The following is a 16,364-nucleotide window of genomic DNA, read 5'->3' as shown; positions in this document are numbered from 1 at the left end:
GCCTTCAGGTTTCAGCCAGTTTCAGGTGTCACCTTTTCAATGAAGTCCTTTCTCAAGGCTATCCCCCCTTATCTCCAGCTGCTTTGAGTGCTTCCTTCTCTAGGCTCCACAGTGCCCTTTATGGACCGCTATTGGCAATTTTTAATTTTTATGAACACATGTCTCTAGAGTACTGTATATACTTGGAAGGATACCATGTCTTGTTTTTGTGCTAGAGTCCAGCGTAGTTCTGAACATGGGTTTAGTAAGTGTTTATTGAATGAATAAAAATGGGAGGATTCAAGACTGGATGATAAAAGACTGGTCTCGCAGCTCTACCTGCTTATTTGGGGAGGGTACATACATGCAGTTGAGCTCCAGACCTAGCATGGCTAGCTTGTACAGGACTGTAAATCATTCAGCCAGCAAACACAGTGGATTTCCAATGGAGAACTTTTGCTCTTCTCCCCTGGCAGATTGAGTCATATGTCTGCCGGATGTGTTCTCGAGGGGATGAGGATGACAAGCTCCTGCTGTGTGATGGCTGTGATGACAACTACCACATCTTCTGCCTGCTGCCTCCTCTGCCTGAGATCCCCAAGGGTGTCTGGCGGTGCCCAAAGTGTGTCATGGCGGTAAGGCCTCCCCACTCCACATCTGCGTCATAGGGCTTTCTTGCCTTCCTTCATCTGGCCTTATTGAGGGCAGCTTCTTAGCTCAGCCATAGTCTTAGGTTTTGGGTCTCTGTGGTGGGATTAGGCTGGGCAGAGCTTTGGGAGAAAGGAGCAGGAGATTCGGCCTCTGCTTTTGTCCTCTAAGAGCTGCCAGACCACCTGGAGAGGTAAGCATCACAATTAGACTGTATGTGGTGACATATAAACAGAGGCTAAATTGTGTGTTAGGAGCTCTGAGATAAACAAGTTCAGAGGAGAGGAAAATGGCTAAGGGTAATAATCAGGGAAAATGTCAGAAATGACACTTGAAGGATAGGAATTTTTTTTTTTTTTTTGAGACGGAGTCTCGCTCTGTCACCCAGGCTGGAGTGCAGTGGTGTGATCTCAGCTCACTGCAAGTTCCGCTTCCCGGGTTCACGCCTTTCTCCCGCCTCAGCCTCCCGAGTAGCTGGGATTACAGGCGCCCACCACCACGCCTGGCTAATTTTTTGTATTTTTAGTAGAGACAGGGTTTCACCTTGTTAGCCAGAATGGTCTCGATCTCCTGACCTCGTGATCTACCCGCCTCGGCCTCCCAGAGTGCTGGGATTACAGTCAAGAGCCACCGTGCCCAGCCGAAGGATAGGAATATTAAGAAAAAAATGTTCTTTCAAATTCTGAGTTTTTGTTCTTTTTTTTTCTTTTTTAGAAAGTTTGGGCCGGGCGCGGTGGCTCAAGCCTGTAATCCCAGCACTTTGGGAGGCCGAGACGGGCGGATCACGAGGTCAGGAGATCGAGACCATCGTGGCTGACACGGTGAAACCCCGTCTCTACTAAAAAAAATACAAAAACTTAGCCAGGCGAGGTGGCGGGCGCCTGTAATCCCAGCTACTCGGAATGGCGTAAACCCGGGAGGCGGAGCTTGCAGTGAGCTGAGATCCGGCCAGTGCACTCCAGCCTGGGCGACAGAGCGAGACTCCGTCTCAAAAAAAAAAAAAAAAAAAAGTTTGAGGCTGGGCATGGTGGCTCATGCCTATAATCGTAGCACTTTGGGAGGCCAAGGTGGGCGGATCGTTTGAGCCCAGAAGTTTGAGACCAGCCTGGGCAACATGGCGAAACCCCGTCTCTACCAAAAAAGATACAAAAATTAGCCAGGCATGGTGGCGCACGCCTGTTGTCCCAGCTACTTGGGAGGCTGAGGTGGGAGGATCACTTGAGCCCCGGAGGCAGAGGTTGCAGTTTGCCGAAACCATGCCACTGCACCCCAGCCTGGGCAACAGAACGAGACCCTGTCTGAAAAAAAGAAGAAAAGACGTTTTGGAAAATAGACCAATTACTTGCCTTCCCACTACCCAGTGATAGCCATTGTTAATAGTTTGGTATATTTTTTTCTCATCTTTTTGCTGTTACTTATATGTAACTATAACAAGTTTGAGATCATGTTATATATTTTCATTTGTTACTTTATAACCATTTCTCTGTATTATTAAGTTTAATCAAGGTCTGGAATTTTTTTTGGATGGTATATCATGGGTATAATATTTATTTAGTTGTTTCCCTCTTGTTATATTTAGACTGAGGCAGTGATACAGGCTTTAACTAGAGAGGTGGGTGGCTGTTCAGGACTGGGAGGTGGAGGACTAGCAGGAACAGAGGTATAGTAGGAGAGCATGCCTACTATGGGTATAGGAGCAGTAAGGAGAGCAGCTGAAGCAGCAGTAAGGGCCAAGTGGCCAGGAAGTTGGGCAGGTACATTTCATGAACTTCCTACCTTCACCCAAATTCTTGGTGCTTATCTTCTACATTTCCCTCTGGATTTCTGGAGAGCAGACATTCGCCTTATCTTAGGGACTCAACTGTGATTGTAGAGACCAGGTGTGCACATGCATACATACACACACACAGACATACACAGATGAGGAAAAATCAGGGCAGTGCATATTGGCCTTGGTAGTGGTGGAGATTCCAGCTGGGGAGGAGTTTGGATACCAACAGTATCAAGACTGTCGACTCTACTTGACTCTCTAAGTGGTTATAAGTCAGTGGATCAGACTGACATTTATTTTTCAAACATAAGCATGGTGTGTGTCTGATTTTGGGGTACATATCGTTCTCATCTAAAATAATGAACATAGGTACAAATGAGGTAGACCCACATCCTGTCTTCTGAGACAGTCTCAAGAACAGAAGTAGTGGAGGGTTTATACTGTAAAAGCCAGTGTCTTCATTTTCCATCTTTCTTTTTCCTTTTTTTTTCTTGCGACAGAATCTTGCTCTGTCACCCAGGCTGGAGTGCAGTGATGCCATCTGTGCTCACTGCAACCTCTGCCTCCCAGGTTCAAGTGATTCTCCTGCCTCAGCCTCCTGAGTAGCTGGGATTACAGGTGCCTGCCACCACGCCCGGCTAGTTTTTGTATTTTTAGTAGAGACAGAGTTTCACTGTGGTGGCCAGGCTGGTCTCGGAACTCCTGACCTCAGGTGATCTGCCCGCCTCAGCCTCCCAAAGTGCTGGGATTACAGGCATGAGCCACCATGCCCAGCCCCATTTTCCATCTTTCAAGGTGCTAGGATATTCATTGCCATTTTCCCAGCCGTATAGTTCTAGTCTGGGCATAAAAAAACTTCCCTAAGCATCCTGCATAGAATCACATTTTAGAGGCCGGGCATGGTGGCTCATGCTTGTAATTGCAGCACTTGGGAGGCCAAGGCGGGCGGATCACAGGGTCAGGAGTTTGAGACCAGCCTGGCCAACATGGTGAAACCCCATCTCTACTGAAAATACAAAAATTAGCCAGGCTTGGTGGCGGGCACCTGTAATCCCAGCTACTCGGGAGGCTGAGGCAGGAGAATCGCTTGAACCTGGGAGGCAGAGGTTGCAGTGAGCTGAGATTGTGCCACTGCACTCCAGTCTGGGCAACAGAGCAAGACTCTGTCTCAAAAAAAAAAAAAAAAAAAAATAGAATCACATTTTAGTGAGAGAGGAAAAATGGTGGCAGAAGAACACCGGATAGCATATTAAAGTCAGAGCCATTTAGATAAAGTCCTAAAGGAAGAAAAGAGCATGAGATGACTCCCTGGAAGTTGTGAGACTGGAATTGAGTTTTGAAGAACCAATGAAAGAAAGTGGAAAAGGACATTTCAGTAGGGAGGAACTGAGCGAAAAAAGCATGATGGGGAATGAAAAGACTAAGCCGAAGTGTGGTAAGAGCAAAAGGTACAGCTATAAAGTAAGGCCTGCCTCAGGGGCCTTGAGTGCAGACCTAGGGCTCTTCTCCCTCCCTACCCCTTATATTCCAGTTCCACTTGTGAGGATTCTTCACCTCCTTGCCTCTGTTTTTGGTGACATGTTCTCCTTTGGGTTTTAGGAGTGTAAGCGGCCCCCAGAAGCCTTTGGCTTTGAGCAGGCTACCCGGGAATACACTCTGCAGAGCTTTGGCGAGATGGCTGACTCCTTTAAAGCTGACTACTTCAACATGCCCGTGCATGTAGGTGATGGAGGGCTGAGGTAGTGTTGGGCTAGGATCATAGGTGTTGGTGCCAGATGGTCTAAGCTCACCTGGGTCAATGGGTCCAGGGTGTGATGGGCCATGGTCAGCTGCTACCTTTCTTCCCCTAGATGGTGCCCACAGAACTTGTGGAGAAGGAGTTCTGGAGGCTGGTAAATAGCATTGAGGAAGATGTGACTGTTGAGTATGGAGCTGACATCCATTCCAAAGAATTTGGCAGCGGTTTCCCTGTCAGTGACAGTAAACGGCACCTAACCCCTGAAGAGGAGGTGAGTGGATGATCATGGTTACATGTCAGCTGTGTGAACTTAGGCAAATCATTTAATATCTGAAAAACTCAATATCTCTGTAAGATGAGGATAATTATGCCAATCTTATGTAGCCGTGAGATTCAGATGAGATGAAAGAAAACAGTCTGGTACCTGGCATGTACAAACATGAGATGGGTTCTTTCACCTCTGTGAGCCCATTTCCTTATCTCTAAAATGGGGATAATATCTACCTTGCAAATTTGTTATAAAAATTAAATGAGAAGGTATATGAGATCCTGGCTCATCCATAAGAAGTGTTCAGGGAGTGGGGTTTGTATGCACAGGAGAAAATGAGGGCTTAGTTGTGCTTCCAAGAAAGGGTACATTTTGATCCAGAGCAGGACTTTTTTTAACTTGCAGGTATTTTGGTAGATGGATATATCTGTAAACTTTGCAGAAATTGAAGTGAATAGAATTGAAATTTTGTATGTATGCTTTTTGGTGGAGAGGTAGGGAGAAAACCTATATGTTTCTTAAGATGTTTCAAAAAAGTCTCTGACCTCAAAATTAAGGTTCCCTAGGCTAAAGAAAATGACTTAAGATCTCAGTTCCTTAGCATAACCCTCATGCCCTTTTTACAAATACCTGACCTGGCAGGAGTATGCTACCAGTGGTTGGAACCTAAATGTGATGCCGGTGTTGGAACAGTCTGTACTGTGCCACATCAATGCAGATATCTCTGGCATGAAGGTGCCCTGGCTCTACGTGGGCATGGTCTTCTCAGCCTTTTGCTGGCATATTGAGGATCACTGGAGTTACTCCATTAACTACCTCCACTGGTGAGTGGGGCCCTGGGGAGCCAGGGAATCAAGTCAGTGTGGGCTCCCTGCATGACCAAGGTGTGATTTACTGTGTGTATCCCTTTTCCACTTGTGCAGGGGTGAGCCGAAGACCTGGTATGGGGTGCCCTCACTTGCAGCAGAACATTTGGAAGAGGTGATGAAGAAGCTGACACCTGAATTATTTGATAGCCAGCCTGACCTCCTGCACCAACTTGTCACCCTCATGAATCCCAACACCCTCATGTCCCATGGCGTGCCAGTGAGTACCCAGGCAACAGGGACAAGCAGCAGGAATGATTTAGTGATGTCCTTTGTGATGATGGTGGTGGTGGTGGTTGTCATCTAGATTCTGCCCCTGTCCTTTCTTCGTTGCTGTTCTTAATTGGGCTACAGGTTTGACTACTCTAGTAGAGACCCAAAATAATAGTGATTAGATGTACCATATGATGGTATACCCTCTGGGCCATGTGATAGAGGGTGACACCTAAGGGGCGGCTTATTATCACATCTACATTCCAGCCAGTGGAAGAGGGAAATTGGAAAGGGCAGGGCTAGACAAATCTTTCAAGGGCACACATCATTTCCATTCATCTTCTGTTAGTAAAAACTTGGTCATATGACCACATCTAGCTGCAGGGAAAACTGGGAAATGTAATTCTTATTTTGGATGGTCAAGTACCGCTTATAAACTGGAGGTCATGTTGTTATGGCAGAAGACAAGAATGAATATCAGGGTACAACTAGCAGCCTCTGCCATACTTTGTATACTCTTACCCTTCTCAGAGCAATGGGTAGGTCTTTTTATTTAACAGGTCAAAAGTTGAACCCAGAGTTCTGGGCTATCCTCTGTGTACTTCTCTCTTACCCTTTAAGACATTTTGCTGGGTATACAACGTGGCTTACCTGTGAGAGACTTTATACTCCTGGGAATTTCTAGCATTGATTAGCATCAGCCAGTTTTCTGGTGTGGATCTTAAAACAGCCTGATCACTAGTCCTGTAAGAACAGGAATTAGTAGATCCTGTATCTCTGCTTTAAGTGTTATCTGGGGCTGCTACTCTTCCCTACTCCCTTCCACGCTCTTTGGCCTTGGACACATTACCACTTACTCTAATGCATGAGGTAGTCAATAAATATTGAATTAATGTCTCCTTCAAATATTCCTAGATATCTGTACAGTAGGGCTTTGGACTAAGTCAGCGGTTCTCACCTGCGTTTCTTTTTACGTTCACCTTGTTTTGGTATACTATATGTCCCATGAGTAATATTTTTTTATTATAAAATTTAGTGATATTTAACCAAGGACTTGGGATATCTAGGGAATTGGACAGAAGGAGGTGTCCTATAACAGTTTAGGCAGTCTTCCTCCACTCAGGGAGTTATCCTTTTCTCTCTCTACCTCACCCCATTTAAGGATTACCGGACTCGATGATCAAGGGCTTGAGTTCTGCTTCAAAAATAGACATGGGGTCTGACTTTCCTCAGACTTCTGTCTTCCTGACCCATAGCACAGCATCAGTCCTTGTCTATAATGCCATGGAAAACTGTAAAAGGGGATTCTCTTGGCCGGGCGCAGTGGCTCACACCTGTAATCTGAGCACTTTGGGAGGCCGAGGCAGGCAGATCACTTGAGGTCAGGAGTTTGAAACCAGCCTGGCCAACATGGTGAAACCCCAGTCTCTACTAAAAATATAAAAGTTAGCCGGGTATGGTGGTGCATGCCTGTAATCCTAGCTACTCAGGAGCCAGAGGCAGGAGAATCGCTTTAACCCGGGAGGCAGAGGTTGTAGTGAGCTGAGATTGTACCACTGCACTCCAGCCTGGGCAACATAGTGAGACTCTGTACCACTGCACTCCAGCCTGGGCAACATAGTGAGACTCTGTCTTTAAAAAAAAAAAAAAAAAAAAAAAGAGCCGGGCACAATGGCTTATGCCTGTAATCCCAGCACTTTGGGAGGCTGAGGCGGCCGGATCACCTGAAGTCGGGAGTTCGAGACCAGCCTGGCCAACATGGCGAAACCCTGGTCTCTAATAAAAATACAAAATTAGCCGGAGGTGGTGGCGCATGCTTGTAGTCCCAGCTACTGGGGAGGCTGAGGCAGGAGAATCGCTTGAACCCAGGGGGCGGAGGTTACAGTGAGCCGAGATCATGCCGTTGCATTCCAGCCTGGGCAACAGGTGCGAGACTCCATCTCAAAAAAAAAAAGGATTCTCTGAAGGATTTGGGTAGCTAAGAAGCATATATATGTGTGTGTGTGTGTGTGTGTGTGTATACATATATATATATATGTATATGCAGAAGGTCATGGAGCTGTTTAATCCTTACCTCTTTTTAAAAAACTTTATCACAGACTGAAATATGTGCTTTTTGCTTACATCTCCACAGCATTTCTGCTGCTCGTGACTCACCGTCTTCTCTGGCCAGCTACTACTTTGCCACCCAGCCCTCTGTCTGCCCTGCCCTTCCTATAGGTAGTTCCCAGCATCTCCAGGCCCTTTGGACTTGGCAGTATCCCCTTAATTGAAGCATCTGTGATGTTTATGTTCTCATGCTGGCAGGCTGCAGTTTAGCCAGCTGGAGCTCCCCCAGAGGTATCTTTAGCTCCCTGCCCCCACCGCCCTGCCTTCCCCTTTGGTGGGAGAAGGCCATTTCTTTTTATAGATATGTAATGTAAGTATTATTTTCTTTTTTTTTTTGAGACGGAGTCTCACTCTGTCACCCAGGCTTTAGGCTGGAGTGCAGTGGCACGATCTCGGCTCACGATCTCAGCTCACTGCAACCTCCTCCTCCCGGGTTCAAGTGATTACCCTGCCTCAGCCTCCTGAGTAGCTGGGATTACAGGTGCCTGCTACCATGCCCAGCTAATTTTTGTATTGTTAGTAGAGACGGGGTTTCACCATGTTGGCCAGGATGGTCTCGAACTCCTGACCTCAGGTGATCCACCCACCTTGGCCTCCCCAAAGTGCTGGGATTACAGGCGTGAGCCACCGTGCCTGGCCTATTTTCATTATAAAATAAACATGCCCTCTTCCCAGAAAATGGAAAACAGAAAGTTTGCCCCTATTCTCTCCACCCTAAACATCTAAACATTGTTATGTTTCCAACTGTTATTTTTTATGTAAAATTCGACATAGCAATAATCAGTGTATGGTTTTTATAATCAATTTAGTAAGTTTATTGTTGTAGAACTGCACTGTCCAATTTGGTAGCCGCTAGCTACACGTGGCTACTGAGCACTTGAGATGTGGCTAGTCCTCACTGAAATGTGCCAAAAGTATAAAATGCATGTTAGCTTTCAAGACTTAGTACGAAACAAAGAATGCCAAGTATCTCACTTAATACTTTTGTGTACCAATTATACTTAGAAATAATAATATTGTGGATATATTAAGTTAAATAAAATATATTTAACTTAATTTTACCTGTTTCTTTTTACCTTTTTAATGTGGCTACTAAAAAAATTTTTTTTTCTTTTTTTTTTGGAGAAGGAGTCTTACTCTTGTCACCCAGGCTGGAGTGCAAGTGACATGATCTCGGCTGACTGCAACCTCCGCCTCCCAGGTTCAAGCGATTCTCCTGTCTCAGTCTCCCAAGTAGCTGGAACTGCAGGCCTGAGCCACTATGCCTGGCTAATTTTTGTGTATTTTTAGTAGAGATGAGGTTTCACCATGTTGGCCAGGCTGGTCTTGAACTCCTGACCTCAGTTGATCCTCCCGCCTCGACCTCCCAAAGTGCTGGGATTACAGGCGTGAGCTACTGCGCCAGTTTTTTTTTTTTTTTTTTTTTTTTTGTGAAGGAATCTCACTCTGTTGCCTGGGTTGGAGTGCAGTGGTGTGCTCTCGGGCTCACTGCAACCTCCATCTCCTGAGTTCAAGCGATTCTCCCGCCTCAGCCTCCCGAGTAGCTGAGATTACAGGCGTGCGCCACCACATCTGGCTAATTTTGTATTTTTAGTAGAGACAGGGTTGTACCATGTTGGCCAGGCTGATCTTGAACTCCTGATTTCAAGTGATCTGCCTGCCTTGGTCTCCCAAACTGCTGAGATTATAAGCGTGAGACACTGCGCCCAGCAAAAGAATTTAAAAGTACCTATGTACCGAGCATATTTCTCTTGGACAGCACTGGTCTAGAATGATTTTCGCTTTGTTGCTATATGAATTATAACCATTTTTAAAAGTTTCATTGCAGTATGATTTGCTACATACCGTAAAATTCACCCATTTTAAGTACACAATCCAGTAAGTTTATGGAGTTGTGCTACCATTTCTACAATCCAGTCGTATAACATTTCTACCACCCCAAAAAGATCCCTTATACCCATTTACAGTCACTCCCCTTTCCAGCCCTTAGTCCCAGTCAACCATTCATCTGTTTTCTGTCTATAGATTTGTTTTTTCTGGACAGTTCATAAAAATGGAATAGGCCGGGCGCGGTGGCTCAAGCCTGTAATCCCAGCACTTTGGGAGGCCGAGACGGGTGGATCACGAGGTCAGGAGATCGAGACCATCCTGGCGAACACCGTGAAACCCCGTCTCTACTAAAAAATACAAAAAACTAGCCGGGCGAGGTGGCGGGCGCCTGTAGTCCCAGCTACTCGGGAGGCTGAGGCAGGAGAATGGCGTAAACCTGGGAGGCGGAGCTTGCAGTGAGCTGAGATCCGGCCACTGCACTCCAGCCCGGGCTACAGAGCGAGACTCCGCCTCAAAAAAAAAAAAAAAAAAAAAAAAAAAAGGAATAATATGTGGTCATTTGTTTCTTCTCTCACTTAGCATGTTTTTGGGGTTCATCCACATTGCAGCATGTGTCAGAACTTGATTCCTTTGATGACCCAGTAATATTCACCAGTTGATGAACCTTTTGAGTTGTTTTTACTTTTTGGCTATTCGCAGTTGTCATTTTTAACAGCTGCAGAATGTGAGGAGAACTTTTCTAAATAACCACATAGGAAATAGTAAAGTGACATTGCCAGAATCAGGGTGCAGGGTGAGACAGAGTTATGAGCATCAAGTTCTACTCCTGGCTCTGCTACCTGAGGCTTACCTGAGACTTAGTTTTCATGTCTACAAAATTAAGGCTGGCATAGTAAGACCCCTTCTAATTAATTACTAACAAATAAAATTAAGCCTGGTACTAGATCATTCAGTAAATGTTGCTAGAGCTCATTCTTTGTGCAAGGCCTCTCTGGTCAACACTCTGAAGGCAAATAAGCCAGTGCCTGCATTTGTGTATGCATAGCTGAGTGCTGGACAGAGGAGTAAATAAGTGGAATAAAGCATTAAAGGTGCTAAAAAAGAGCAACAAACGAGGTCATTTAGGAAGCGGGGGTTATCAGGAAAGGTTTTGCAGGAGCAGTGTTCCCTGAAAGAGGAGTAAGAGTTTACCTGTCAGAACTGTGACTTAATCATGTGGGCATGGGGATTCCAGTGAGGGACTCTCAGCTGAGGCTGATTTGCATTTTTTGGAAGATAGTTCCAAAATGGTCAGATTTGCATTTTTTGGAAGATAGTTCTGGCATTTAGTAATTGAGGCCAATGCAATAATACAGGTAAGAAAGAAATGCTGATGTTGCCTCTAAGTAGAGGTAGATTTGAGAAGAAAATATGATGGAGGTGCAAGCTTGATGCATGGTCCAAATAAATGGGGAGATATGTTTATGAATGGGAAGATTTAATATTGTTAAGATGTTAATTCTCCCCAAATTAATTTAGACTCCTGGCAGAGGAATCATTGGGTTGAAGGGTTCTTGATATACATTAACAAATTTGTTTTCCAGAGAGTAGAATGTATTGATTCCCTTACTGGCACTGTACCTACTTCACTGTGTCTTCAACAAAATTGAATGTTTACCTTAAAAAGCCTTGTGAGGCTTCTCAGTAAAGATGACAGATTAAGCATACACATGGCTACTTCCATTCTGTACTGAGACTCCACAAAAATTACATAAAGGGATTTTTTAAGGTGAAGAAAATTACAGAGATGGAGAATATGAGAGAGGAGACAATGATAAAATTCTTGAAACTGGAAAACAGATAGATGAGAAAACTGAAACATAAGCCAATACTGAGGACATCTTGAGAACCAACCCAATTCATACCTCAGAATCCCCCAAAGATTTGTTATCGGTGGCACCAGGCATTCTAGGGGTAAAGATGGATGGGGTGAAAGTAAGGATTGGTTCATGTCTATATAAGAAGCTGTGAGGGCCAGGTGCGGTGACTCACGCCTGTAATCCTAGCACTTTGGGAGGCCGAGGCGGGTGAATCACAAGGTCAGGAGATCGAGACCATCCTGGCTAACACAGTGAAACCCTGTCTTTACTAAAATTACAAAAAATTAGCCGGGCGTGGTGACGCACGCCTATAGTCCCAGCTACTCAGGAGGCTGAGGCAGGAGAATGGCGTGAACCCGGGAGGCAGAGCTTGCAATGAGCTGAGATCACCCCACTGCACTCCAGCCTGGGCAACAGAGTGAGACTGCATATAAAAAAAAAAAAAAAAAAAAAAAAGGCTGTGAGATCTCCCATGCTGGGCAGCTAGAAATGTCTAGTCACTCTAGTAAAAGACTGAAGATTTATTTCTGAAGAGGTTAAAACAGTCTCTGGATTAAGTCTTCTAGGTACAATTGAGGGTGGAGTTATAGGGAATGTAATTAGGATTTATCATACTGGATGCTGAGGTTCCCAGCCATCATTCTCCACTTGGCTGTTAGAACACTGGTTGCCAGGCCTTTTTTCCTACAGGCCAAAAAAAAAAAAAAAAGGGTTTTCTCTGGGGAATCTGACTGGCCTGCAAGGAAAGACCTGGAGTTTCCCAAACTAAATGACTTAGCTAGATCACCCTACAGTGAAGCTTACAGTTGACAAGCTTCATCTGTGTACTCAGAGCTTCCATTCAGCTTTTTAATCTCTTCCTCTTAAATATAAGCAGGCAGCCACAGAAAACAACTGAGAGGCTGGCACGATGGCTCACGCCTGTAATCCCAGCAATTTGGGAGGCCAAGGCGGGTGGATCTCCTGAGGTCTGGAGTTTGAGACCAGCCTGGCCAACATGACAAAACCCCATCTCTACTAAAAATACGACATGGTGGCGTATGCCTGTAATCCCAGCTACTTGGAAGGCCAGAATACTGTTTAAAAAATAGCATATGCAAACAAAATTATGGTAGCAAAAATGAAAAATGTAAAAAGTGTATGTTTTCCACTTTTGAAAGATAGATAGTTGAGGAAATCTTCCAAAAAATAGAGTAAAAAGATGGAAAAGGGTAGAAAAAATTAGGGAATTTTTCTAGGAGGTTCAGTATTCAAATAGGAGTTATAAAAAGAAAATAGATGAAAACTGAGAGGATGAAATCATTAATGCAATCATTCAAGAAAATTTCCCTGAACTGGAGAATCGATTTTCCAGAGCCAATGGGCCTACCCAGTACATGAGTGAAAATAAATTCATACCAAGATATATCTTGTAAATTTCCATGTCAAACACTGAGACCAGAAGAATCCTATAAGCTCGAGAGAGAGAAACAGGTTTCAAATGCTTATCAAAGCATTAGAAATCAGAATGGCTTCAAAATTTTCAACAGTAACACTAGAAGATCTGAGCAGTGTGCCTTTAAAATTATTTTCTGAGTCAACAACTATGGGAGTTTAAAAAAAAGGATTTTCATCTTAGAATTCTATATACAGTCAAGTGTGAGAGTAAGAATAGAGACTTTTTTTAAAAAAAGAAAAGTAGGTTCTTCACACCATTTCTCAGGAAACTGTTGGAGGATGTTCTTAAGCATAGCAAAGGAATAAACCAAGAACGAGGAAGACATGGGATCTAGGAAATAGGAGATCTGTCACAAGAGAGTGATGATCCAGGGAGGACAGCTGGTCCAGATTGGAACAGATCAGAAGGTTGCATGAGAGACTGTTACAGAAAGATGAAAATTGATAGGAAAAGAGATTTGAATATTGGTCAGAAAGTTAGGGATATATGCATAAAAAACTAAGCAAATTGAGAAACAGGAGGCTATTTTTAACATAGTCTAGAAGCATGTTATTTAAGGTAGTTATAATCAACGCCAAAATAATCAGAAGAGGTGGAAGTGATTGGGTCTGGGGAAGGGAGACTATCAAGGCTGGCAGATTTTATAACAGATCTTTATAGAGCCATTTGACTCTTGAAACTGCATATATAACTGATGAAAGTAAATAACTAAAAAAGCTTGTCCAGCTTAATTAAAAGTGATATTTATAATTTTTGCAAAAATTACTAAAGGAAGTTGGAATATTTTGACATATATTTTTAAATCTCAAATCTCCCTGTCATCTCAACACACATCAAAACCTTGAGAGCAGAGACCAGTGGTCCTTCCTTTCAAGAGTTGGAGAGTCTGGGATTCTGTTGTCAGACTGTGTTCCCTGAGGCTTTTGTCTCCTTAATGACCTTGCACTTAAGTCAGGTCTGCATACAGGAAAATCTCTGTCTCAACAGCCATGGCCTTTCTTGTTCCTCAGGTTGTCCGCACAAACCAGTGTGCAGGAGAATTTGTCATCACCTTCCCCCGTGCTTACCACAGCGGCTTCAACCAAGGCTACAACTTTGCCGAGGCCGTCAACTTTTGCACTGCCGACTGGGTGAGTCTAGAATGTGGTGGGATTGGGGGGAGAAGCAGGAGGGTTGTGGAGAATCTGGGGCATCATGGCCGCCAGACTTGGCCACACTCAACCTTGAACCTGCCCACAGTTGCCTGCTGGGCGCCAGTGCATTGAACACTACCGCCGGCTCCGGAGATACTGCGTCTTCTCCCATGAGGAGCTTATCTGCAAGATGGCTGCCTGCCCAGAGAAGCTAGACCTGAACCTGGCGGCAGCTGTGCATAAGGAGATGTTCATCATGGTGCAAGAAGAGCGGCGTCTACGAAAGGCCCTGCTGGAGAAGGTGGGGAGAGTACCCCAGATCAAGCACCCTATTCTGATGGAAGTTCGGGGAGGCAGAGGCAGCAGCACCAAGAAGGTGTAGCCTCTACTCTTGGAGTGTAGTGAAAAGAACTAGACGCATCTTGATTGAAAACCACATACCATTCTCTGCTATACCCTTTACCAGCAACCTTGCTTAAGTCGATTTACTTCATTGTCAGTTTTCCCATCTGAAAAATGGGATTATGATAATGCTCATCTTTTTGGATAGTTGATTGGATTAAAGATAATGTTTGCTTAGTGACTGACCCATGGCAGGTACTGGTATAGCAGCTATTTATCATTATTTAAATGACCCAGGAAAATAGACTGGCATATGAAACCTCACTGCTGATTATGTAGGTAACTGTATCAAGTTACTTGATCTTTCATATCTCACTTTCCCACTCTAAAATGGGAATAAATATCTAACTTGCAAGATGTAAAGTTAGAGTAAGGTGATTTATGTGAAAACCATCTCTCTAACATTGCCTTTGCAATGTTGCAGCTACTATTATTGATAATGTTAATACATGAAGAAACTGATTGAAATATGGAATGTTTCTCAGGAATTGCTATTTTATTACATGCAGATGCTTCAGTAACTCAAGCTAGGGCAATAATATTATCAAGTAGAAGGTGGTCCTGCTTTAATTGATTTCTTGTAAGCTTGTGTCAGTTGTGTGTGTAGCTGAGTGGAAGCTGCTACAGAGCTCTAAAGTCCACTCGTGTAGTTTCAGCCATCATCTTCAAATTTCACACTTGCCCAGTTAGGGAATTGACTTTGTGAGAGTCTTTCATAAGATTACAAAGGAGTGCTGGTTCTGTGGGATCCCTTGCTGCCTATTTAGGGTAATACTTTCTTATTTTAAAGCTCATTTATAGCTTTCCTGTGAGTGTGGGCTATAGGGAGAGCTATAGCTACAGTAGCGTTGGAAGTCTGGGGCCTCTCAGTCGTGATGTTAGTTGTTGAGTCCCTGGGCTTTTCCAGGCATCATTTTCGCACTCTGTTCAGTACTGTTATTAAATGATGGCCGTGTGGCTGTGCCAAGCTGTGGGAAGGAGCCGAAGCAAGGTGGGGAGAATAGACTTTCTCATCTTGACATTCAGAATTCTTCACACTTGGCCCTTACCTCAGAGAAGCATTCTGGACACCATAGTCTTGGAATCCTGTAAGAGATTGTATGTGTATTTAAGTATGTTTCTGGGAAGAGGACTCATAGTTTACATCCAATTCTCAAGAGTCCATAGTCAAAAAAACCCCTAGAGACTTCATCCTTAGAATATTCTCTGACTTTAGAGTCAAAATTAACTCAGTTTGGCAAGTTACTGACCCTAAGACTTAGTTTCTGCCGTAGCAAAATGAGATAGACCTGTGGAATATATATTCTTATCTGAAAATTAGAGCTAATAACAGTAAGTATTTGATGAACACCGAATCTAATTGCCGAGATACTTGTCTGATTCCATAGCTGCTTTGTTATTATTAATCCTCATAACAACCCAACAAGGATGATACTGTTTGTCTCCATCTTACTAGATAATGAAACAGACCCAGAGACGTTAAATGATTTACTCATGATCACATAGCATATAAGTGGCAGAGTGGGATTTGGGCTCATAACTTATGCAGAGGTTAGGTGTTAAAGTTGGTGTGTAAGGCAAAAACTGTTAGAGTCAACGTTTCCCATTAAAATCCCTAAAATTGCCCATTAGATATATGCACTGGGTTGTCTCTCGATTACTCCAACATAGCCAGCTTTTTTTTTCATTTTTGAAATGGAGTGCGTTTTCTTTATCTGAGCAACAGATGAAGTCATTGGATTAGGTTTGGAAGCCATATTGTTGGGAGAAAATTATTATATCTCTTTAAACCCTGAAAACAAGCACATACAGTTGAATTTCTCTAAGTTATATATGTGCACAAGTATCTCCTGCCTACTAAGTGGCCAGCGTGGTGCCTGGAACCCAGTGGGCGCTGAGTAACTGGAAGCCGATATTGTTCCCCAGTACACATAACTAGCCAGGCCTGTCCCTTGGCCACTTCCACACATTGCCACCTCTCTGGTATCTTGGTCCACCACTTTCCTCACTTCTCACCCACAAGGCCCTTTCTGCTGATCTGGATCTTACTTGATTTTTCTTCCTCTATAAAATTATCCGACTCAGCTCACATTGATCTTGCCCTGGTTTA

At 44.0% G+C, this 16,364-nt stretch overlaps 1 protein-coding gene across 50 annotated transcripts in view; it reads left to right on the top strand.

The window, feature by feature from the left end:
- Positions 1-16,364, top strand: part of KDM5C (lysine demethylase 5C) — an 80,114-nt gene that overhangs the window by 10,381 nt on the left and 53,369 nt on the right. For all 50 annotated transcript variants that reach the window (XR_013412919.1, XR_013412931.1, XR_013412928.1 and 47 more), the window contains 7 exons: positions 456-614; positions 3,998-4,117; positions 4,249-4,407; positions 5,047-5,228; positions 5,328-5,490; positions 13,730-13,849; positions 13,959-14,153. Coding sequence is in view for 25 of the 50 variants with exons in the window: in XM_077989044.1 (XP_077845170.1) it covers positions 456-614; positions 3,998-4,117; positions 4,249-4,407; positions 5,047-5,228; positions 5,328-5,490; positions 13,730-13,849; positions 13,959-14,153 (1,098 nt within the window). In the remaining 25 variants the exon portion in view is untranslated. The remainder of the gene's footprint in view (positions 1-455; positions 615-3,997; positions 4,118-4,248; positions 4,408-5,046; positions 5,229-5,327; positions 5,491-13,729; positions 13,850-13,958; positions 14,154-16,364) is intronic.

This window comes from Macaca mulatta, chromosome X (genome assembly GCF_049350105.2).
Source record: "Macaca mulatta isolate MMU2019108-1 chromosome X, T2T-MMU8v2.0, whole genome shotgun sequence".
Lineage (NCBI taxonomy): Eukaryota > Metazoa > Chordata > Mammalia > Primates > Cercopithecidae > Macaca > Macaca mulatta.
This window is presented reverse-complemented; position numbering and strand designations above follow the sequence as displayed.